This window comes from Pezoporus occidentalis, unplaced genomic scaffold (assembly GCF_034315485.1).
Source record: "Pezoporus occidentalis ecotype Australia unplaced genomic scaffold, CSIRO_AGI_Poc_V1 ctg70, whole genome shotgun sequence".
NCBI classification, from domain to species: domain Eukaryota; kingdom Metazoa; phylum Chordata; class Aves; order Psittaciformes; family Psittacidae; genus Pezoporus; species Pezoporus occidentalis.
Genome location: NW_026916053.1, coordinates 2,837,958 through 2,862,939, shown reverse-complemented (window position 1 = coordinate 2,862,939; position 24,982 = coordinate 2,837,958). Strand labels below are relative to the sequence as shown.

General features: G+C 41.3%; 1 protein-coding gene across 4 annotated transcripts in view; it reads left to right on the top strand.

Moving 5' to 3' along the window:
* PHF20 (PHD finger protein 20) overlaps positions 1–24,982 on the top strand; it is a 50,982-nt gene that overhangs the window by 7,894 nt on the left and 18,106 nt on the right. For 2 of the 4 annotated variants that reach the window (XM_062642075.1, XM_062642073.1), the window contains exons 5-13: positions 3,388–3,502; positions 7,807–7,978; positions 8,183–8,267; positions 8,967–9,046; positions 10,131–10,518; positions 10,910–11,017; positions 11,903–12,079; positions 12,857–13,027; positions 18,178–18,456. In XM_062642075.1, the coding sequence (XP_062498059.1) occupies positions 3,420–3,502; positions 7,807–7,978; positions 8,183–8,267; positions 8,967–9,046; positions 10,131–10,518; positions 10,910–11,017; positions 11,903–12,079; positions 12,857–13,027; positions 18,178–18,456 (1,543 nt within the window). In that variant the 5' untranslated portion in view covers positions 3,388–3,419. Of the gene's footprint in view, positions 1–3,387; positions 3,503–7,317; positions 7,350–7,806; positions 7,979–8,182; positions 8,268–8,966; positions 9,047–10,130; positions 10,519–10,909; positions 11,018–11,902; positions 12,080–12,856; positions 13,028–18,177; positions 18,457–24,982 lie in introns of those variants that run through there. The other 2 variants (XM_062642074.1, XM_062642076.1) reach the window with 2 other exon arrangements.

Genomic DNA, 24,982 nt, shown 5'->3' with positions numbered 1-24,982 from the left:
AGGTGTGTGGCTTCAGCACAGCATGGCTGTGGTCATCCACTTGCAAGGTCTTCCGATTGTGGTGGGGACCACGGACTTCTCTGGATTGACCATCCCTGATGGGGGCGTGCATGTTGTAGGGGGTGCCCTGGGTGAGGCTTTCATTGTTTTACCACTGATGAAGATGTGAGGCTTGGTGTCATGCATGCACATTGTGAACGATCAGAACTAACTATTGCAGAACAATAAAACCTGATGCGCAAAGTGTGACTGGATTTAGTCGTTGGCCGTTTCAGAGTGGGCATATAGATGTGCTAGCAGTTGAAACGGTGTCTGCTGCTGGAGTGAACAGTAGAGTCAGTTTAGGTGGTGTGGAATTGACTGTAAACCTGTTACGGCATAGAAGCTGCTTGTACTGCTATATATGAAGGTAGCAAAACAAGCTTGTGCCTTGTTGCTTGTATAGAAGCTGCAAATAAAATCTTGGGGCTGCCTTCAGTGTCAAAGTGCAGTTAAACCTGTGCTGCGTTTCCAGTGAGCACAGGGCAGTCTCTTGCTGGTTGCTTCTGTACCCTGGTTTTGCCAGTGCTTGTTATTAACCCGCTGTCCTACCATGCAGTCCTACTGAATCACCAGTGATGTAGAATCCCTGAGAGGCATTGGACAGTGAGCTCACCATCCAGAATAAAACTGAATACTGCTTTACACTGAAAGCTTATATTTATGTCAAAGTTCACCATGCTTCTTTCTCAAGTCAAAAAGCTCTGTTTTTCATGGAGTTCCTCTTTGTTGTGCTCTGATGAGGGGGAATTGTGAGTTTTGCACAAATACACTGAAGAATGAAGTTGTTAAGAGTCTGAATTGTGGGAGTGTATTTGTCATTCTTCTGAGCTGCTTATGCAGTATTGAACTGAGACAGTATGAAGTTTGGAAGGAGGACCGAGTTTGAAGGCGAGGGTTTTGGTTTGATAGTTCATGCCCATAGGTGTTTAACCATACCTACAAGTGATTTGGAAAATGGTGTTTGCAAAGGTAGGTAATGTTTGAAGAAGGCTGCAATGGATCTGCTGTTTCCGGAGAGAAAACAGTAGAGGCTGTTATTAGTGAAAGTTTTCCATAACTGCTTGGTTTTTTGCTCTGTATGATAACGTGAAAGACTCCTCCAGTTTCCAGAGGAAGCCTCTCCTGTTGAGCACTAGTGATGTGCCAGACTTGGGGCTCAGCACTGACAGCTTAAAACAGGAGAGAATAAGAATGGCTGCAGGTATACAGAACCTGCATTGTTAGCAGAGCAGAAAGTGTGTTCTAGGATGAAAATAATGATCCCTAAAGGGATCAATACTAATGTAACTGTATTCCCATTTGCATTGCCCTCATAGAAATGTGCTTTCCTAATTGGTACCTTTTACGTATCTGAATAGTTGAATAATCTTTAAAAACTAAATTACCAGGTGACTTTTGGGATGGGAAGAAGAGGCTCTCCCGTTTAAATGACAGGTGTGCACTTCCAGTGATGTAGAAATATTTTCTGTTGGAAATAGTAACTTGTTTAAATCATGGACTGCCTGTACCTGAAACAGGTCTAATCCTCATAGTGGAATAAGAAGCTTTGGAGAAAAGCCATACAGCTTTGGGGATAGACCTGGTATCTATTCCTTGTTTTAATTGTGGTCTTGAGCACTTGAGAATAATGGATTCCCAGGGTTACCGAAGTGAAAAGCCTGCTCTGTCTCAGTTTGGTTACCGAGTTAGTACAAATTCATTTTCTGCTGAAGAAGATCTTAGAAGAGATGTTTGGGTGAAGTGTTCTTCTTTCCAAGTCGTAGTTATGACTGTGTCTTTAGTCTGGGGTTGGTTGTTAATAATGTATTTTGATGTACTTCAAGGTTTTTAAGTAGTCCTTGCAGGGGAGGACAGAGGCTGAAACTCTTGAAGCGGAGGCAAGTCCTTGTGTTAGTGCTGTCTTTCTAAGAAACAAAGTTCTCTGCATGGTCAGGGTGGTGCTGGTGAAATGCGGATGGGATTTAGTGGTGCCTCTTTGCCTTGTTTGTGAAGAGCTGTGTGATGGCTCCCTGTGAAGCTCATGTCATACATCATTTCAGTCTTCCTCTACAGCTGTGTGTTTTGGGTTAACTTGTTGAGGTACTTGATTGAGTAATTTCTCTTGTAATGTTCTACCGAGTGTGTATCTGCCTGAGGAAGCTGTTCCTGAATTCAGCTGCGAAACAAAAAGCCTGCTGTGCAGGGCTTGCTGGGTACTGCTGTCAGGGTGCCTCCGTGGCCAGACTTGGCAAGTGGCCTGGTGTAGGGTGTGTTGATGGAGTAGCTTTATCTTGTGAGAGGAGCTTTATGACTTTCCTAAAGATCTCTTCTTTTCTGAACCACATTTGAACTTGAGAGTAGTTCTTCATAAAATAATATCAGTCCTTTTGGAGATGCAGCTCAGTTGGTATCGTTGCTGCTTATGCATTGTGTAAACAAATTGCTGCTGCTTATTTCTGTTGCCAGTGCATGTCTCTGTTCTTCTAGTGTAAGACTAGAAAGGTTTTTAATTAAACTTGTGTCCATTTTATATGTCTTTAACTGAATCATCAAGACACAATCTTATTGTAAGGAGGACAGTACAGGATAAAGCAATTCATATTTTTGGACCTTGTGAGCTTGAAGACTACAGGAATGGGTTTTGTATCTTACAGCTGCGGGAAATGACTGACAAAAACTTGGGGAAAATAGCTCCTCATCAAGCTTTCCAGTACGTGTACCTTGAGAGAAACTGCTTTGGCAAGATTTCTTAAACCTTCTGTATCATCTGTTGAAAACATGTCTCAATGAAGAGTATTTTCTGGTTAAAATGGAGAAGGGGGAAGAAAGCAATGCAAACAACGCAGGCAGCGTAGACAGCCTTCTAAAACTGGTCAAACTACGTGTTTCTGGCATCTTTGAACTCTTATTGCATTTGTAGTGATGAGGCGACATAGTGTGCTGGAGTGTTTCACTATCATGGTAGCTGTGAAAGCTTCTTATTGTGTTTGGTTTTGCCCGCTTCCTGTTTACAGGATTCCTTGTTTTCATCCACACTGGGAGGGGGGAGAGGATATTATGAAACTTCCATCTCAGCTGGGAATAAACGTTGGGTTGCAGAGTTCTCAACTGACCTGGAACTTGGACCGATGGACAGAGGTTGAGCTTCAATGTTTCATGGTCCAGTAGCTCCCATTTGGAACGCGTTTTTGGCATGGTTCTGCACACTGTCACTTGGGAACGCTGGTTGGAGATAATCGTCCCCATTACTTCCTGCAAATCGCAAATACAGAGGTCCCGTAACATCTAGCTTTTGGGGGATTATGGTGCTTAAGCTTATTTTGTGTATGTCTTGATTAGTGATTGATATTTAATTGCATTTTTCAGGGGAATAAAATCAGCAGTGTTGATATTACAAAATGACAAAACATCCTCCGAATAGAAGAGGGATCAACTTTGAGGTGGGAGCCCAGTTGGAAGCCCGTGACAGATTAAAAAACTGGTATTTTTTTAAAACCATTCATATTATATTAACTCTAAGTCTTTAATATCTTAAACATTTTGTATTGGTACCATATTTAGAGTCCTGGTCATTGGTTTGTAGGAAAGTAGTTAATTGATAAACGTTTATATACCAGTGGTTGTAATGGGCGCTAGATGGTGATGTGTTGTGCTAGTCCTTAAAAAGAAGTGTACTGGTGCTGTGTCTGTTTGGGAAACAGGGCTACTCATAAATCCAGTGGGACTTGACTTTGGTACTTGTGAATTCACCCCAAGTTCTGTGCTATACGCAGATTGCAGAGCAGACGTTACGGAGAGAGAAATCCTTTGCAGTACAGAACACCCAGGGTAGTTCCTCGCTGCTTCCTTCACTATTGCTGGTGTGAACTTAGAGGCTTTGAAGTTGGCTTGAAATTGTTATGGCCCTTGCTCATTTGAGGGTTGTTAGAGTTAGAATAAAGAATTGGGTAGGGAAACATACTCCACACTGAGACGTCTTCTCTGGAGCCTGTCTTGCAGACTCCAGTTGTGAGGAAGAGTAGGAAGGGGAAAAGGGCCTAAAAGCTACTTGAGCTAGCTTTGAGCCTTCTAAATGATTGTTGTAGGAAGTTAGCTCAAAAGCTAGCATTGAATAATGCACAGGGAATGAAGCATACAGTGAAAATTGCTGGATTCAAAGGCTTCTTAAATACAGGAATTTGTTTTTAAAGAGCCTACATGGGTTGGACTTGATTGTACTTCAGGCTCTGGAACCTGCTGGTGGGTTAAGTGTACAGAAATCTGTGTTGAAAACCATGTGGACATTCCATAAGGATGGAGCACTGCCTTAGACATAGTGTGCTTGTTCCAAAGCATCTTAATTGCATGCAGAGTATTTATCCCCTTTCCAGGTACAAGGGGATTGGAATTGTGAAAATAAGTAAGCAGCTCTTTTGGAAAGAATGTGAAGTACAGCATTAACTCATGCTTGCATGTTATGTTGGCCTTCCTGCATAACCAGCCTTAGGTAGGGCTTCAGTCTGAATCTGCATGTATCTTTGTATTCTTGAGCTTTGTTTGTACAGCAAAAGAAATTGTCATGCCTACAAAAATGAGTTTTCTTGGCCTGTCTGTGCTGCAGGCTTATTAAGATGCAGTTCAGTATAGATTGTGTTTGAGTAAGCCTAATAACTTGTGTCCGTGACGATCATCCTTCTGACATGTTTAGGTAACAACAGTATCTCAAAGTATGGGCATACAGCTCTTAGATGGGAAAACTTTGGTAGATTCAGCACCTGCTGTACTTTCTGTGTATTCCTTGGCTTAAACTTGAATGTTGGATATGCTGCATGTCCAAAACTAAGCTGTGTTGTTTGCTTTTTGAAAACACTTGAACTTAAATTACCTGTCTTACGCTCAGTGAATTGTAACTCCTTGATCTCGCATTTTAGTTATTAACTCTCCCATTCTGAAAGCTTTCTTTTGCATGCCAAGCTTTTGAAACCTGGTTCAGAAAGTCTGTGTTTGCTTGGCTGGTTATCTGTGTGTGTGCTTTCAGGGTTTGTGAACCAAAATTGTTAAGAGCTGGGGATCTGTTTTCTCTTAGCAATATCAGTGTTGATGGGCTGACACCTCCCCAGGTGTGGATTTGTAGAGGACAGGCTACTTACTCATTTCCCCTGCTGCTTTCACCTGCCATTCTATGAGCAGGACCACTCTGGCACCAGTGTGCTCCTTTTACATGGATGCAAAACTTTGTTTGCTGGAACTTGCTTTTTCTGGTGCTAGACCTTCAGAGGTCCAGGCTTTTCTGGTGTGTACTTGTTGTGGTGTTGGCTCTTAAACATGGGCAGAAGTTTCTTGTTTGCTCGATGGGCTGGCTTTAATTCCTGTGCTCAGTACTGCTTCTCTTCTCAGAGGGCAGTAGTGCTTTGGGAAGTATTTCATCTGAAAGCCCTGTTTACCTGCCTTTCCTAGCAGTGGCTTGCACCCTGAAATGACAGTTCAGGACTTTCAGGGTGTTTGATTGTGAGGCCAACCCTGTTGAAGAGGAAGAAGAAATGTGTATGCCAGCAGAGTAGCCAGTGCAGTCTTCTCCTTCCCAAAGGGCTAAGTGAATTTTATGTCATTAGAGCTCTTACTGATTTGTGTTTACTCTGGAATCATAACGTTCTGGAAGTGCGCTTCAGTTCCTGGTGCAGTTGTTTGTCACCTCTTAGACTCGAACTCCAGTGAGTACACTGAGTACTTTTGGTACTTGGCTTATTTCTCAGGACTTGGTTGATGCAGCAAAGCTGTCTTGAAAGCCTTGTGATGGTGTCTGTTGACCTTGGGGCGCTGAAGATCTCTGGCCATCAGGCAGTGCCTCTGTGCATGCTGAAAGGTCTGTTTGGTACATAGTGGTGGAGTTCAGAGGATGGAGCTGTGGGACTGCACTTGTGGTGCAGTCCTAAACGGAGAGATCCCAGAGATCTAGCTGTGATGATGTACGTGCACATGCTGTCCTGCTTGAATTGAGTTGGGTTTTGCATTGGATCATTTGAACTCCTCAGTGCTGACTAACTGCAGGCATCCTCTCTTACTGAAAAGAGCATGGCTGCACTGGATGCCTGCAGTAGATGATGGCACTTGTTGTGTTACTTGTTGTAATAACACCTCTTCAAGTTCACTCTGTGTGACTAAAATGGATTTTAAGAGACTTCTGGTTGAGGCTCTTGGATATTGAGAAGAAGATTAGTATGTTGGAGTACTGTACTACCCTGTTAAGGCTTGCCTTGTCAGTCCCATGGGTTTAATTGTTCATGCAGGACTTTGTGCTGCACTGGATACTGACTTTTGTTCATTACTTAGTGATAGACAGTTATTGAGGTATGTAAGAATATACTATAATAGAACTATGTTGTTATATGTAGAAAGGCTGTGACTGTTCCCCCCTTGTGAACCTGTGCAGAGTAGTCCCTGGAATTACCTAAGTGCGAAATACATTGACTGTCACACAAAAGAAGCCATTTCATTCCTGGGAAGCTGGTAACCAGTTAGAGATGTCCCTGCCCTAAGTATCTCCCATTTGTCTTCCTCTCTTCCACAGCCTTTGCTGCATGTGTTTTGGTAATATATTGGGATGAACTAAGGGCATAGCTTGAGGCACGTGGCAGCGAGTGTTAAGGCAGGCATTAGTCTCTGGTGTGGCCTTTTTGGGCACATCCTGACTGGACATACCAGATTGGCTGAAGAATTACAGTTTTAGGTGGCTTTTCATCCTTGGAGGAGTGTAGAATGATAGTCTGTGTTGCCTTAAATCTTAATTCCTGCATGTCTGGGGTTTATTTTTAGCATCAGGCTTGATCCTGTTGAGATGCCATTTCTTTCTATTACCACTTGTGCTATCGTTTTAAATGTGATTTATCAGGTAAAGAATACTTGTGGAATTGTTTGTTGTTGGGTTTTGGTTTTGTTTTTTTCCTCAGGGGTGTTTCCTTTCTTCCACAAATAACTGAAAATGCTGACAAGAAGATTTCCTCCTGGCACTACTGTTGCAGAGGGGGAAACATCAATACTTGGGGTGTTACCTTCAGTTGGGAGAGTGAAATATGCTGTGATTCTGAAATACTCGCTGAAGTCAAGAAATTACCAATGCAATTAAAGAAATGCAGAGTTTTTAAGGTCTTCCTGATCAGAAACAGCTTGATCTGAAGCGTCTCAGATTCCTTTTGTAAAATACTGGGACATTTTTATTTAAAATTCCCGGGACTTTGCAGATGAAGTTTAACTTTGAGAATATAAAAAATGAGCTTTAGAGTGCCTGCCGGGCTTTTGCAGTTACACTGGGAAGATGATTCATGGTGCCTGTTGATGGATGTCTCAGAGAAGTGAGTGTATTCCAGGTGTTACCCTTGCGAAGAGGGAGCTGGAGCTATCATTTCTTTCTAATATGTGGAATTTCTAGGTGTAGGGAAGGATTTCCTGATTCTAGTTATATTTTTTTCCATCCCAGACTAAGAACTCGGTTGTCTCCTCTTCCTGCAGCCAGTATTTGCTTTGGCTGTTCACTTTGGGATTTGTTGTGAGCTGAGCTTAATCATTTTGTAGTATCTTTATTGCTTATACAAGTTATAAATCGAGTAATATTAAGATAGTAGAAACTAAAGGTTAGAGTGTAGTTACTCTGCTCCCCATAGCACCTGCACCTGATGAAACAGATCTTCAGATATTTTGCTCTTGATCATGCAGAAGGCTCCATCTGTGTAATGTTTTGTGCTGTAGTTGAGTGCCTGAGGCCACTTACCTTGTTCTTAATTGGAATATTTTAATCTACCTTTTGACCAGGTATCCAGCTCACATTGAAGAAATTGATTATGAAGAAGGAAAAGTGCTTATCCATTTCAAACGCTGGAACCATAGATATGATGAATGGTTTTGTTGGGACAGTCCTTACTTGCGTCCCTTAGAGAAAATACAGTTAAGAAAAGAAGGATTACAGGAGGAAGAAGGTTGTGCAGTAAGTAGAAAATAGAGGACTTTTGAGTGTGTAACAATTTAATATGCAATTATATGAATTATGACCATTAAAATGCTTCAGTGTTGCTGTGTTGCTTGCTCTATGAGTTTTACGGTCTAGTCTAAGTATTGGAAAACAATTTAGATGTTTTAATGAAGTTACAGATTTCAGTAATTCTCAGATGAAAACACTTCTATCTTGTAGGGATTTCATATAAATGATCAGGTGTTGGCATGCTGGTCTGATTGTCGCTTCTATCCAGCCAAAGTTACTTCTGTTAACAAAGATGGTAAGGAGTCACTTCTTGTTTTGTCACGCTTGTTAGTAATGCATTTCTGATTGTATTCTGACCTCTTGTGAAGGTGGAGAGAGTACACCAGACAGAAAACTGCTGTGAAAAGCTCTATTTTCAGTTGTAGTTTTTAGTCTGCCATCAAGTTTTTTTAACCTAACCTCTCATTTGGTTTATGACATAAAAGAACTTTCTGCTGGGTCAGTAATTGCTTTAAGTATGTATTTGGGAAAAGCTGTTTCTTCTGGAGTTTACTGTCAAGAGATACATGCAATTGCAGTAAAACTGGTGTCAGAGCTGCAAAACCCCTTTACGAATGGAAAAACCAGCACAGTCATGCTTCTCCTCATCCTTTTTTTAATATCAGTAAGGAATCATGAAGGACTTGTGCTGTGCTTTCTTTAGATTGTATATTCCAAGATTAAGAAGAAAAAGTCTGTGTAATTATCTGTTGGAGTATTCCCCCACAGCTGTTTGAGAGGCAGGTATATCAAAAGAGCAACACTAAGTTTAGACATGCATCTTTATGCTTACCAGAATTCGGTTTTTGGTAATGTCAGTTTTGCCCTTACCTGGCCTGTGATAAGACCTCTGCTGTTGAAGATTCTAACAACACAGATAAGGCAGCTTTTATCTATAATACAGCTAGAGTATTGGAGCAAATACTCTGTTAAGTATCTTGTTTTCAAATTTTAGGTACATACACTGTGAAGTTTTATGATGGTGTAGTCCAGACTGTCAAAAACATTCATGTCAAAGCTATTTCCAAAGATCAGGTAAGTATTGTGTGTTTGCTACTGGAATATTCTGAGTTGAATTGAATATTGTGCCTGGTTGAGAAATAATTCTGCCATATTTAACCTTAACTGTATGAAGTTGAAGAATCTTAAGAACTATTGTTCATAAGAAAGGCAAAATATTTAGTCTTTCCTATCTCCTTTAGGGAGTCTCATGTTTCTGCATAGCTTTGGGTAGGTTGTGAAAGGACTTTGTTTTCTTCATTTAACGACTGGGAAAATTTCTCTTAACCCAAGAGATAAGTTTTATGTTAAAACATTTTGTTCTGTCCTTCAGCATAAAAAACATAAAGAGAGAATTTCCTAGTGAGCTCTGGTTACACAATCAGAAACAAAGCTTAAAAATACTTGAGCCACTGCAGAGCTCAAGATTCAGTGGTGAGTGTAAATTACTTAAAGTGTGGATTCAGGTACAGTACAGATGCAGCAGCATGCTGGCAGGGAATGGAAAGTGTCTTGTTCCTGTTCATCAGTAGGAGAGAGCCCCAGACCACCTGATTTCCAAAGGCAGCAGTATAAGCTGGTTGTTCTTTAATGTCAGTGTTTCTCTGTTCCTGTGTAGAGGGTGTAGGATGCTATATTGAACAGTCATGGTAAATGCCAATGACTTGCACTGTGAATGTACTTATACAAGGACACACAGCTTTTAAGAGTTCGGGAATATCAAGAGACAATTCAGACATACTGTATTTGTGGTTTAGTTTCTTGGGAATAATTTGATTGAGATGGTTCGTGAGTGTTCCAGTACCACATACCTGCTTCAAATGGGATGGTTCTGTGAGCAGCACAACTGATGAAACCTGAGGCACATAACAACAAAGAAACAGCAAATCTCTTTGGCATTGAGTTGTGAAAAGATTGAATCTGAATCTCTTGCAGTGTCCTGTGAAAGCTGCATGGGTCCTTGAACAGTTCAAGTGCCTCTGAATTTTAATTTGTGGTTTACAATAAATTCTGTCCTCTGAAAAATTGGACAAAGATGCAAGTCTGCTAAATGCAGCGGTGAGGGAGGACTCTGAGATTGCAGTAAGTTAATTTTCATATGTTGTTCTCTTTATTCTAGAATATTGTGGGTAATGCTAAGCCGAAGGAAAGAGGTAATGAAATTCCATCATCTCCTGAAAAGCAGGAGAAATTTAAAGAACAGAGGAAAGCAACAGGTAATGCAAAGAAAGACAAGGATGAAAAGACATTAAAGACTGAGAAAAGAGTTAAGCAACCTGATAAAGAAGGAAAATTGATAGGCATTTCAGAAAAAGGCAAGGTCTCGGAAAAGAATATATCTAAGAATGGAAAAGAAGATAAGGAGAATATATCAGAGAATGATATGGAATATTCAATAGATACACAAATTGAGAAGAAGCCAGAGAATGACAGCATAAAGAGTCCACAAGAAAACGTGAAAGAAACTAAACGAAAACGTGGAAGACCACCAGTAACTCCTCCAACGGGTATGTATCTGAACATAAATGTTTAGGCCGTATATCAGAACCCTTGTGAACTTACCTAAAGGAACAAGAAGTGTCTTGCTCTTTCACAGCCTCAGTCTCTAGAAGCTCACAGAAATGTTTAAACTCATCTTTGTTCAGGCTTGGTTAGGACAGCTGAGAGCATCCTTGTCAGGCAGGTTTGGAGCTTCAGTGGTTTGGTCAGAGATTACATATAGACAGATAATCTTCATATGTTATAAACCATGTCTACAGCAGGATTAAATGCTAATGTGTAGACTTTGGAAAGCCAGGTGAAACTCTTGATGAAGTCCAGTATTGTAAGCTGTGAGGCTTGGGAATTTGTTTTACAGCTTCACATCCAGTCAATTTTGTTCTCTATGTGAACATGCAGAGCAAAGTTCTCAGACGCTGCAGCCCATCACTTTGGAGTTAAGACGTCGGAAAATACCTAAAGGAGGTGAAATTCCACCAAAGCGCCCCAGGATTGAAAAGAATTTGTGTGAGTATTTCTTGGTGTTCAGCTCTCACAGTATTTGTACGTACAAGTTCTTGAAGCTTAAGTGGAGTGGGAAAAAAAGTCTGTAGTACTGACCTTGAACCGTGATACATGCAATGGCTGAAATGCATCACCTAGTCTTCTTCCATTGGTCATTTGTATGCAGCATCATTGTGCTTGAATTTCCTCCTAAGTTTTGGAAGCTGGGTTTGTATAAAGGATCCACAAGCTGTGAATCTTGATGCAGAGGGAGAGGCAGCAATTATATTGCAATACACAGAAGATTATAAAAGCCTTTTTCTAGTTATAGAAACTTTAATTACTAGATGGAGGGCTTACCACATTGCTTAGCAAAGAAACTTTAATGCTAGGTAAATTTCCACATCAGTGCAGTCTAATAGCTTTTACTTTATCTTGGTATACTGTGTAGTGATGTTGAACTTGAGCGTGTTGATGAGAAAAGACAATTACATTAGTGGTGAGGATCTGAGGAAAGCTGTCTTTCCCTTACTTAGGTCCACAAATGTTAAAACTTCAGTGTGCATAGAGTCAAAGTTGGTTTGTGTCTGAATTATCCCATCTAACTTCTGGTATTACTAATGTCAGTGGGACAGTTGCTGTTTAAAGCAGTGTTTTACCAGTAAGGTATTGATCTGTATTCTTACTTTAGATCTATTTCTAAAAGAAAAGTTGAGGGACCTGTAACATAACTGTTAATATGATTGTAGCTTTTACAGAGAGGTCTGATCTCCAGGGCTGTGTAACTTTGCTATTATCCTCAGTCCTTAAATACATTTTCAGACTGCTACTGGAAGATCTTTAAAGTTTGCTTGTGAGCTATTTAGTAATCCTGTAACTGCATGGTACCATTACATTTGTGTGTTCCAGCTCAAGATAAATTGAAGAGCTCTTCAGGTAACCCTGAAAAAGACCAGATCAGGAGACGATCTTCAAGACTCTCGTCTGGTATTAGCCAAGAGATTTTAAATACAGATCATGTCACAACTTCAACAGAAATTCAGCCTTGGAAAGATGCAGTATCTGACCAAAAGGAGCCTGAGAAGGGTAAGCAGCTTCCTGCTACGCTCTTGTGGCAGTCATCTAGTTGTAAGCATGATACTTGTGTATCTTGCAGGCTCTTTAGCTGCAACTGAAACCTGGTTACATCAGCAGTGCAGAGAAAACTCAAGTTTGTATCTTTCTGTGCAGCCCTGATTGCCTTTTGCTTTTGATTCCCTCTCCCATCAGTAATCCTAGTATTCCCTTTGCATGGTTGGAGCTCTTCCAGCAGAGGGATGACTGGCCTTGCAAAAGGAGAGCTCCATAGGCCGTAAAATAACGTGAAGGAAATGTGGTAGTTTGTTTTGTGGTGGCGGTTTTGGGTTTGTTTTTTTTTTTTAAAGGTGCAGGTTATGCTTGTGAAAATGAGGTAATTACAAAGTTTTCACACTTTGAGATTGAAGCAGTAACCCAAATGCTAAGTTTACAGTTTAATCCTCTTGTTCAGCCTCAAACAGGATGCTTTTATTCTTAGACTGGGTGGAGATGCCCAGTGCTTCATTGCCTTTCCCTTTCAGGGGGAGCTCTGATAATGGTTTGAGGAGACCTGTCCCATTTTGGGCCTTCAAGAGTTAGCCTGTGTGTTTCTAAGGAGCTCTACATTTAGAGGGTTGCTACAAGTAGCTGTGCTGTTAAAAACTCATTTTGTGTTAATACAACAGCAAGCATCTGAGCGTGGATGGCTGTTTGTCTCCACTGTAACGTGATGAACACATACATCAGTGTTCTGAAATACGCCTTTGTGTGTGTTGTACTCAGTGAAATGTTTCTCTTCCATTCTAGTCCAGTTAGAAATTCCTGTTGAGTCTGACCAAAGTTTCAGTGAACAAGGATCTCCTGGAAACACATCACATACCACAGCACCCAGCACAGATGCCAGTTTACAGGAAGAGAAGGCTGGAGACACCGAGTCTTCCTCTGTAACTGTAACTCAAGAACCTTCTCCTGCTCCAGGTTCAAATTTTGCTTTCATATTTAATATTAATGCATTTCTTAAGGCAGCTGCTGCCAGGTGTTTTGTGCTTGTACAAGTGTCACTAACAAAAATGTGCATTACTGCAATGGTAACCATGGGGGAAAATGCTTATTTTTCTTCCCTATGGTCTCAGTTTTGATCTTAAGCTCTGGCGTTTGATGGTGATCTTTCAAAAAGTAGAAATCATAATTTTTAAATGGGTGGAATATTTTTAGCATGTGAATGATGAAATTAACAAACTCTTGGTTTCAGGTTATAATTCAATGTTTGTCATTCTGGATTAAGTTGGACTAACATCTTAAAAGAGCAGCTTCTTCTGTCATTTCTGTGCTGCACGTGTGTGGAAGCATTAATGCTTGGTAATCCTGATTGTGTATTTCTATATCCTCACGTTTTGGCTTCTGTTATACTTCAGCCTTAGACTATTCAGAGGTTTTAGTGCAAGTTTGTGAAATGGTTCAATCACTGCAGTATCTGACTTAGTAATGTGTATAATTCTGTTTTCCCTTAGCTGGGGTGTGTACTTACCTTGCTTTTTCAGATTGAAATTTCCTGTACAGATAGTAACGATGCCAAAACATAGTGCTGTCCTGTGATTATTTCTTGTAACTTCAACACTTGTATCTGCAGCTAACTGGGGAAACCTGAACTACAAACTCCCTGGTTTATGCTTTATCAAAGAAGCTTCGTTTTAAGCGGAGCAGCACATTTAGAGGCGTGTGCCATTGCTCAGCATTGCTAATCTGTGTGTGCTGGCTGTCATCATGTTGTTTGGTTATTCCAAATTTGCCCTCCTGCTTCCACGTGCTTTCACCCACTCTTGTGTACTTGTACAAATAAAACACCCTCTCTCTCTTTGCCATTGATGTGTACCTTCTGTGCAGGAGGGAATTTGCCTCTTTTCCTTTGCTTAGGTTGGATGGAATGGTCTCATATTTACAGCTTGGAGCTGTGTTGATCTTGCCTGTCCTTCCTAAGCAGACTGGTGAAATATCCTCCTGTATTTTAACTATGGTATGTTCAGAGCCTTTTCAGTTGGAGTGTGTTGGGGCCATGCCTTTCCTTCCCTGTGTTCTGGCAGTGAGTTCAGAAGATACAGAGTGGCTGCAGTAGCTTTTTGCTAGTCAGGCTGCTGCACTCTTGTCAGTCTGTAAAGTACTTCTGGGTTTACCTTTTTTAACTGATGGGCTGTCGCTTGTTTTGGCTCATGAAGGCAAAATCACTGGGTGGTTATTCCTGAGCAGAATGTTAATGTCTCCCAATAGCAAGGAAATGACATTACTCTCTGTTAGCTCCGAGTACATGATTCTTGACTCTGTTGGAATCTTATGCTTCAGGCAAGCAGAAAGAGTGGTTGGTGGCTGTTGTGACTCAAGCCGTTGGCATGTGAGGTGTGCAGGTACAGGTCTGACTCCAGACAGGTACAGTGAACTGAACTGCTTTGAGGTGAACTGTGCAGGACTTGCACCTTAGGCACAGCTCTTATAAAGAGGTGCAGGAGATTGTAGCAGTTCTGAAGATTGAAAGAATATTGAGTGTGTCTGAAAATACTCCCTTTTGAGACAAGCTATATAATAGAAGAGAAGGAATGGCAAAGCTCTCCACAGCAGTGAAGAGCCACCTTTTGGGTATGCCTTATGGAGAAAACCAGCCTGATATAAAACTTCAGTGACTCACTGCATTTCTTAAAGCAAGGTTGTTCTAGTTGACAGGCATTTAGCCTTTTGGTTTGTAAATTCCAGCAGATTTCCAGCTTGAAGCGTAGCATTTTTAAGATGACACTTATCTTTGTGTAAGCTTTTGAAGGTACTCCTTGAGCTGCAGATTGACAAAGCACAGCTTCCATAAGGTCTGAGAATGTGGGGAGTGGTAAATCTTGGTTTTTCTGAGCGGAATTAACTGTATCAACAGCGTAGAAAAACTGTGTTAATGATCACAGATGTTCTTCTAAGCAGTTAATGCTGTGTTAAGAAAGCATCTGTTGCCGTTGCCTTTGTAAAATAATCCAGAAGTCATCATGGAATAGTCTCAAAAATAAGGTTGATTTTACTTGGGTGTAATCACAAAGCTTTGGGGTTAGTGATCAAATACCATGAAAAAATGCCTCCTGTAAGGACATCTGGTTTCTAACTTAAGTTGAGCTTGTCTGTATGTGGAGGTCCCTTGCGGATTCAGAAGCTTCACACGGTGATATTTTACTGTAAACTTACTGCTTGACGTGGTTATAGCTCAAACCTTGCTAGTACGGCATGATGAGAAGCAAGAGGCTTCTTTGAACACAGAAGAGATGGGTTTTTTTTTCTCCTTTGGTGCTTGTTTGACCTTGAGTCTCTGTACTTAATATTCTAATGCGTAATTGACTGCCAAGTGAGGAGTTTTCATTTGGGTTATAAACATGGAAGAAAGAAGAGGTGGCAGGTCTATCATTAACTTTATACTCGGAGAAAACACCCACCAAGCTCCTCTGGAAAGGGAAGTGACTGAAAATCTGAAGCTAATACAGCAAAACTTTCTCCCCATAGAAACCAGTTTTAGTACCATGTGTTGTGAGCAGAAATTATGTGCACGTGCAGGGGTGGAAGTTCCCCCCTTTGGATGTTGGTGTAGTGAGTTGGCCTCAGAGCATTGGCTGGGAGCACAGCCTCTTCAGAGCCTCTCCTTGGAGCTTTCTGCTGTGTCCTGGCAGCAGGAAGCTCTGTTGTGCTGCTTGTAAAGGAGGAAGATGCCCCCAAATGTGTGGTGATGGTAATAACTAAAGCTTTGCTTCAGACTGTGGGATTGTGTTTTTGTTACTCTGGATAGATGCTTTTGTATGTTGCAATAAGCTTTTGCCTGCTTTGCTTCCCTCTACCCCATATATTGTTACCTCTGTTTCTAAACTTCAGCTAAGGTGATCTTGTGCTCTTCTTCCAGCTGTAGCTCATCAGTTAGAAGCCATTCCCTGTATCTTCTCTGGAATTTGTCCATCAATGGAAGGGACTTGTTCCGAGCTTGGATACAGGGTCTCACAATAGTTGAGTGATGCTGTAATGGGTTTCCTCGTTATCTTTGTCATATTTTTTGGCTAAAAGGTCTTTGGACCCCATTACCCAGTTCCGTTGCAGTGAAGTTTTCCAATCTTTTCCAGTCTTCACGTTAGTTATTAAATAGAAACAAGTTCTCTCTCACTGTCCTGAATCCTGGGTTTTAGCTTTATGGGTAGGAGAGCCTTCCTGAATTACCTTCACTAAACCCCAGGGCCACTTCACTTGACCATTCCTGAAACACTTCCTTATTCTTCATAAATGCAACTTTTGATGGTATATGACATGTTTCAGTTTTGGTATTGACAAACTTTGTCATTGAGCAAATGTGGTCCTGTTGTCTGGCTTTGTTGCAGTCTTTGACCATAATTGCTTGAGGCAGCATCTCTGTCAGCATGTTCTTAATATGGCTATGCCAAAATGTCTTTCACCTTGTTGTTACCTTTGTGAACCACCCAAGAGCAATGTCTTCATTTTTACTCTTTTCTTCTCAAAATTAACTGAATGTTCTTTTTTAACCAGTCTGTGCATATGACTTGTTAATCCTTCCCTGTACATCAGCCTCCACAGTACCATTGCTTGTTTTTGCTCTACGAATGACTTCAAGTGTTGCTTCGTTGTCATAACACAGTACTTAAAAGCTGAGTGTGCTTCAGATACTGCTGTCTAGGATGCTCTTCTTCCCTGTGATTTAACCTTTAAGTATGCAGCTCAGTAACACCATTTTTGTTGCTGCATGCTGAAAACTTCTGACCAAGCTGTGCTGTTCTTAACACCAAGATCGTGTTGACATTACCTTTAGCGTTCCCATTCAATGCATTCCTGCACATGTGCACTTGTGGAAAGTCTGCCTCTTCACTTATTCTTGTTTGTGATGTTTCTGGGTCCTTCTGTGTTCCTTCTTTGCACATGTTTCTGATAGAATGTCTTAATTCATGTGCCGCGTACCTTCGGTTTTGCATCACTGTTGCTCAGTTTGGGTTTGAGCTTTAAGCAGTCTTCAAAGCTTGAAAATGCTTGTCAACATGGAAATAATATTTGAGTACTGGCAAAACAAATGGACAACTCATACTTGAAAGCTGGTTTGTAAGAAATGACACCTCCTTTCCATTGTCTGTAGTTGGTGAGGAACTTTTTGATGCTGTGTGTATTAGTGATGGATGATTGCCTGGATCTCCGTATATTTCTGTGTTTCCAAATGGCTACCTCTCCTCTGTATTAGGCTCAGATACTGGTGACAGTTCTGATGTAGTTCAGAGTGGGGTTTTATTATGCATTTCTTGGCAAAAGCACGAATGAAAAGTTTCTGAAGTGCTGGAAAAGAAGTAAGATTTCGCCCGGTTACATTTAGGTACAGGCCTGGCTTGCGCAGCAGTGCTCAGTACACCAGGCACCTGGAAGTGTTCTTCAGTTTGCTGCTTTTTTTTTGAGCAACCAGCTGCAGCTCATCGGGGACATTTTGGAACAGATGCAGGCAATTTTCCTATTCCTCAGTTTCAGTCTTCAGTTGCTGCTTGAAAATTGAAATAAACTTCAGTTTTCCTTGAGAAATGCAGTTGTGACATACTGCTTCCGTTGTTCTTGGGAGTAACCAGGCTTGGGTGGTAGGAGAAGGAAAGCAAATAGCAGAATACTTGTGAACAAAGAAGCAGAACTGTTTTCCTTGGAGAGCTCTTTCACCAAAGATGTGAGCAGTTACAAACAATTAAATGCATGCTTGATAGGACATAACCTTCAGCATTCTGACTAAAGGCACAATCTCTGTGTAATTCAGTTTCATATCTGTGTTAGCACTATATTACAGTAACATTAGCAGTTGGGCAAGGGACTCATGGAAGCAAAATACCATTTTCCAACAGTAACTCATTGATAAAAGCACTGCTGTTATAAGAGTTTTTAAGAGCACAGTAGGGCAGAGTTTTCCCTCCAAAGCTGTTGAGCTTAAAGGCAGATACAGCATTAAAACTTAATTTTTAGCATTTTGTGGCTAACATGTTTTAATGCATGCCCATTTCTTAACCTTTTTTTTTTTTTTGTTAAGTTTAGGAAACCATTTGATAAATGTAGCAAATGCATGGGGGAATTTATCTGTTTTGTTCTTACAGTAACAAAACCTTGTAGGAGAGCAGATTTTCTTGCATCAAAAAAACCTGCAACTCTTGATCAAGATCACAAGTTTAGATGCAAGTTCTTGGACTGTTCAAAATCCTTCCGCAAAGCCAAGTTATTGCATTATCACATGAAATACTTTCATGGAGTGGAGAAGGCTGCAGAATCACAGCAGAACCCTGTAAAAAGAAATATTCAAACCAGAGCTTCTTTGGCTTCTGAAAAAGCTAATCAAGAAAGGCCAAAAAGAGGACGGAGCACGGCTGGTTCATTGTGTAAGTATGTTGCTGATCTCTTCCTTTTTTCAAACAGCAGCAGTAGGCAGGACAAGCAGGAAAGAGCAGAAATTTGGGGCTGACGGAGTCTCTTTAGGGCTACATCTTAGCATCTTTGTGGAGAAGCAGCATGATACCTGTAAACATGTTTCAGAATAGATAAAGCTGAAGAAGTTCCCTCATTTAGAAATATAGCTCATGTTCTGCAATGACCAAACTATGCAGCTTCTCTTATTCCTTTGTAACAACTCACTGTTCTGTTATTAAGGAAGTGATCTGAGTAACTCCAGTTCTCTCCTATTTCTCACTTAGTCTTCACATTTCATAGTCTGACTTGAAGAGTATACTTGACTAGAAACCCACTACCAGTTTCTGCAGTATTTACCATTTTCATTGCTAGAGCTGTGGGGGAAGAAGGTCCTAGTGTTAAACAAACGTAATTGGTACAGCTGTACTTGGAAAAGATCCTCACACAACTCATGGGTGGTGGAAATGGATAAAAACATAATGGTTAGGTTAAAAATCAGTGCTTAAGATCTAACTGCTTTGCAGTGTTTGGGAATCATGCTAACTTCTGTTTCAACATCTCATTCTCCACAGTGCTTTTCTTCCTGGTGTCCTGTGTAACATCAGAGTGGCAGTGCAGGTCTAGTTTTGAGCTGCGGGGTGGTGTTGATAACCTGTCTAGACTTTGTTCTTGTGAACTGACTTGTCTTTGTACTGCAGGTCCATAAAAATTGTCATCTCTTGTCTTCTGATTGAGCCTGTTTTATCAAACCCAACTGCCTCTTTGCTCGCTTCCCTGGTGTGTTTTGTCTTTGTTTTTGATGTTTCATTAATATCCTGTTTGAGAATTTCAAAGTCTTGCAAGTTCACTGTGCTACAGGTCACTACAGCAGAATGTATCTGGCTTTGCTTTGCATCATGTCTGCTTTTCCTAATGTGTCCAGCAAATGTTTTCTCATTTGAGATGCTACTGCCTGTTCCTAACAAGATAACACACTACTACTGCATGTAAACGCCTAGACCCCAACTACATCTGTAACTTCAGTAAGGCAAAAGCATAAGATTTGACTGGGCAGAGGAAGGTTGTTCTTCACGTGTTAGGATGTGCCAGCTTGTGTGTATTATGCTTTGCATGCAGCTTAGGTGAAACTGAAGTGCTGCTCTGACAAACACATGTGAGATGACTGCTTTGAGGAATGGCTGCTAACAACTGCACAGTGATCAGAATGGGCTTCTTGCATGTTGTGCTTTTCCATAGACTTCTGCTCTGTGTCACTGCATAGTTGTTTTGGTTTGAGAAGTTGTTCTGTGATTGTCTTGAATGAAGTGATGAGTCACTCAAGGTCTTGAGCCTTTCATTTATCCGTTCCCTCAAGTGCACACTGGTTTGATGTAATGGTTTTGGCTGCACTGGCAGGTAATTCTTGATGGTGTTGAGTTGTAACCTTATTCTAAGCATCCACCCCTTTCATTCCCTACTTGTGGATAGACACCTTTAACCTGGATTGTTTTGATGATCTAAAGCATATCCCTGTAAATAGCCCTTGGGTTGTGCTGGCTATTGAACAGTGTGTCAAGGTGGAAGGTGGACCGTAAAGTTCTCAAGTCTCCTTCACTGTCAAAGCCTGCTACTGAAACTGCAGTAACGTTTTCTTCACCAAGAAAGAGTGATGTCATTATATATCAGTCATATGTCTGATGCTGAATGCTATTTAGGGTTTAACTCAGTATGTTCTCAATTCCTCTAAATGGTGGTGTGGAGGTACTGCACATTCTAAAGTAGAGCTAATGGGGTTTATAAGGTCAGGCTGTTGGATTTTGTGTTCTGTTCTCCTGTCCTTTTGCAGCCATCTCTTCTGTTCTTAATGGTGTCTATGTATAGGAAGACAGCCAGCTGAGCAAGGCTTTCTACAAGTCTCTTGTTAAAAAGGCTTTTTGGATGTATTGCCTGGTGAGAGTGGAGGCTTTTGAATACATCATTAAGCATGGTACATCTTTACAGTCTTTGTGAGCAAAGATTCTTCTGCTCAAAGTGAATATATTTAAGTCATTTAACCGTTTGGTACAAATTTCCCTTTCTTGTATTTCATTATATAAGTTAATGCAGTGCTTAAGAAAAGCTGGCAGTTTCTAACAGGTAAAACTCTAGAAATGATGGGTCTTTTTATTCCATAAGCCTGGAGATGGTCTTGATTTAGAAGCTTTATCACACTTAAGGCCTCATCTCAAAAGTTTCATTTTGGTGTTCTGCAGCTCCTTACTGTTTCTGCTACACATGAAATAAATAAATGGTGGAGGTGGACTGTTGGCTAGATTGAAAGTGAAAATACTTATTGTTCCTGAAGTAATGGCTGTAATTACTATCATTAGGAGATGATGTAATAATATTCAGAACAGCAGCACAACCTTTTTCTTGTAGTGCTTAAAATCAGAATTTCAGCACATAGGAATGAAGACGGATGTACAGTTCTGAAATCTGAATGGCAACTTATGCCAGGCTTCAGCCTGGAGAAGAGAAGGCTCTGGGGAGACCCTATAACCACGTAGTAGTGCTAGTTTTGAGACTTTAAAAGTGCTGTGGTATTAGGCTGCAGTTGTGGTGTGTAGGTATAGAATGACAGCCTCAGCCTGGCAAGCTGCTGCCAGGCTTGGCTCTGTTGTTCTTTCCATGAGGGAGAAGAGAAAGCAACAGACCTGTGATTTGTAGTTCAGAGACTGTAGAAAATCTGTTTTACTGAAGAGTCCTTAGAATTAAAGAGAAACAAAACTGATTTTGTCAGTGGGCTTACATTTCTGTGTATGACCTCACTGATAAAAGTTCTGCCTACTCAAAGTTGGTCACAGTATGTCAAGTTAATGTGTAAGTGTCGTAATGCCAGGAATACTCTTAAAGAATAAAGGGATCTTTGTCTTGTGTGACTGATGAGATCGTACCTGTGCTTGTATAGGAAGCAGGCTGGCAAACTTGCAGGTTAAACATCTAAGATGTCCAGTTGTCAGCTGATAGCTGTTAACTTGTGAACCTCTGATGTGTGTTAGTGGTTTGCAGGGTGATCCTTTGAGGGGGTTCCCTGTTTCCTCTTAAGATTGGCTGAGGGAGGCCTCTGCTGGGCTTGGAATGTGCATGGGTGACCTCCGAACACAGAGTGTCTCACTGGAGTAGGGGAAGCTCTGCATTCACACCCACAGTGTTCTGCAGGATTACTGATGGTCTTTGTAGCTTATCTTGAGAAGGCTGCATTTAGTTTGTGGAGGGTGGCTGTGCGAAATGCTTCAGCTGTAAGTCAGGATGATGTGTGGTCTTTCAGTCTTAAAAATACCAGTGGATATTCTCGGCGAATGATCTCACAGCTGTGGATGGTGAATATTGCCTAATTCACAGCACTGGGGAATTCAGTCTCTGCTTCCTGTGAAAGCTGCATTATCTTCTGAACTGCAGGGTCTTAAAAGATACGGCATATTCTTGGGAAACATCTCCTTAAAACCCAGTCTTGCCAAGCTAAAAAACCCTTATGGACACAAAATGTGGTTTTGTTCTACCAAGAGTCTGCATCTACAGATCTCAGCCTACGAGAAGCCTGTGCTCTTTGAAAGACTGGTGAGCTCAAGGTGGTTGTGGGGTTCCTCGGATGCTAATTCATGAAACTGGGAGAAGGGGAACCTGAGAGGCCTAAATGAAGCTTGTCTGGTTTTTGTACTGTAATTTTGGGGTTCCCTGAGGTAATGTTCTGTAAATAGTTTTGGAACTATGCACAATGGTTGATAATCAGGAAAGCCTGAGAAAGGCTTCTTTACCTGACTTCTCACGCTGTACTGCTGCAAACAGTTTGCATTTCGGAAGGTTTGCTAGGACACTGGGATTCCCAAACAGCCTATGCAGTATCTTAATCTGAATTTTCAGCAACCATGCGCCACAGGAAGAAGTTCTGTCTGTCTGAACTGATGCTGTCTTGTTCAACCCACGAGCTGTGGAAGTTCTCAGAGGAGCAGATCCTGTTAGCAAGAAGTCCTACAAAAATAGACCCATATTTTAAATAAAAAGGACATGGAACTGTTGGAACAAGTCCAGAGGAGGCCACGAGGATGCTCAGGGGCTGGAGCACCTCCCGTATGAAGACAGGCTGAGAAAGTTGGGGCTGTTCAGCCTGGAGAAGAGAAGGCTGCGTGGAGACCTCAGAGCAGCCTTCCAGTGTCTGAAGGGGGGCTATAGGGCTGCTGGAGAGGGACTCTTCATTAGGGACTGTAGTGACAGGACATGGGGTAATGGGTTAAAACTGAAACAGGGGAAGTTTAGATTGGATATAAGGAAGAAATTCTTTCCTGTGAGGGTGGTGAGGCACTGGAATGGGTTGCCCAGGGAGGTTGTGAATGCTCCATCCCTGCTGGTGTTCAAGGCCAGGTTGGACAGAGCCTTGGGTGAGATGGTTTAGTGTGAGGTGTCCCTGCCCACAGCAGGGGGGTTGGAACTGAATGATCTTAAGGTCCTTTCCAACCCTAACTCTTCCATGATTCTATGATTCTAAAACCAACAACAAAAAAAACCTTTATATACTTACTCCTGCAAGAGGAGAACTTAGTCCTGTTGAAAATAGAAGGCCACATGCACACTGCAGTATCTTATCAAGGAGTATCTTCTGGTTTTGATACTTGTGGGGAAAACATGCAGCTACTTACAGTTCTGCAGCTCTTGAGGTAAATAAGAACATAGGGAAAAGCAACTGTTTGTTGCCTGACTGGATAAAAGGTGCCTTTGAGAAAGTCTTGCATGGAAATTTGGAGTTTAGTCAAATTTCTGTCTTGTGGCTGCTCTTAAGCACTATGGCAGGTGACCAGAAGGTAACAGGTTGGTTACAGAAATAGTTAGGAACCTCCTGTACTTTTGTTTTTCCGTAAGTTCTAATGCAGCATCAGAGGGAGAGGACCAGGTGAGAATGGCCCTGATGGCCTCCAGCTCTTGGAGTTTCCTTTGCCTGAAGACATCCACTTTATTCTGAAAGCTCCGTAATGACATGTTTTAGTGTGCCTTGTAGCTTCAAGTTGAAATGTTGGCCAGGGCAGAGCACTTGATGCCAGTTCTTCTCCTAAGTATGCTCTCTTGGGCTCTTCTCTCTGTTTTCAGTCGTTTTCAGGTACTGCTCAGAATTATTTAGAGGTGTCCAGGTGAAAATCTGCCTGGCACGTAAGTCTTCAGACAAGAAGGACGTTGTCTTTCATATCCACTGAACCTCTGAGATGCTTATGGTGATAGAATGGGATGTTCTTGATGAAAGTCAGCAAGTTGTCACTGTGGCTGCTGGCTCTCATTGACCAGAATGCTTAATGTCACACTCCAGGGTGGCGGTGTGTTTGTCTCGTTTAGCTTGGCTGTCCTAAATGCCATGCAGCCTTAGCTTTTGTCAGCTTCACCTTTCCTTTTCCATGTCCAGGAGCCTTTCAGTAGGAGTTGCTAGCTGTAGTTAGGCGATAGGAACTGTTTGACTTGACTTAAAGTAAGTGGAATCTCAGCTAAAGCCATGTTTGTATCTAGTGATTTTTATGAGTTTTAGGTAGTGATTCTGGATTCTTGCTTGTTTCAGTGGTATGGGTTTTAAAGCTGCCCTTCCTTAGATGTGCAGAGCTTTATACCGCTTCTGTGTGTCTCATTACAAAGCATGCCTTTGAGAACAGGCTTTGATTCCTCGAATTAAATCAACAGGGCTTCTTTTCTTTTAAAGAAACTGATAACAAAATTGCCTGACCCATATCTTGGCTGAACTGAGCTGTTTCTCTTTCCATCTTTCTTCAAAGCTGCAGTGTTCCTGGAAGAGTAGAGCTTTATGGAGTGCATTTGCATGCTCTGTTTCTTTTTTTTGTGCAAAAATTCCCAAACCAACACAAGCAGTCCAAGTTTTAGCCTTTACATCAGCTTTGGATTGCAAGTTGAGCAATCCAAATGCTCAAAAATGCTCCACATGGATTGTGAGAGCTACTGCTGGTGGAGTAGACCGGCATCTTGAAAGTGTTTAAAGCTTGGACTTGGTCTTTATTCTCTTTGTAGATGCTCCTTTACACATAGCCCTAAGGAGTACCCAATATAGAGGTGACAAAGTAGAAAGGAGAAGAGCTTCAACTCCTGTAAGTGCATTAAATAGGCACTGACACTCTCTTAGAGAACAAACCAAGAACCACGGAGTGAGATCACTGCGGAAGCCTCAAGAAAAGAGAGTTGGAACTGGTATGCTTTTTAGTCTGACCTGAGAGAGTTAAACTTGGAGAAGTCTTGGAAAGGTTTTAAAACACTGTAAGGATCTGGTAATACTGATAGCAAATGTTCTGTTTGCTTTCTTCCAGAGAGTCTAATTTTTAATGAGTGTACAGGGTAAAATGTAAGCAGTGTTTTGCCACTTCTTTGCTGTAGTTTCAAACGAAGAATCCATGTAGGGAATTCTCTGAATTTTTCTTGCTGTATGCATTGGGATTTATTATTCCCAGGCAGTGGGTAATATTCTTAAGGTGTAAAAGTACTAAAGTATTTGAGGGC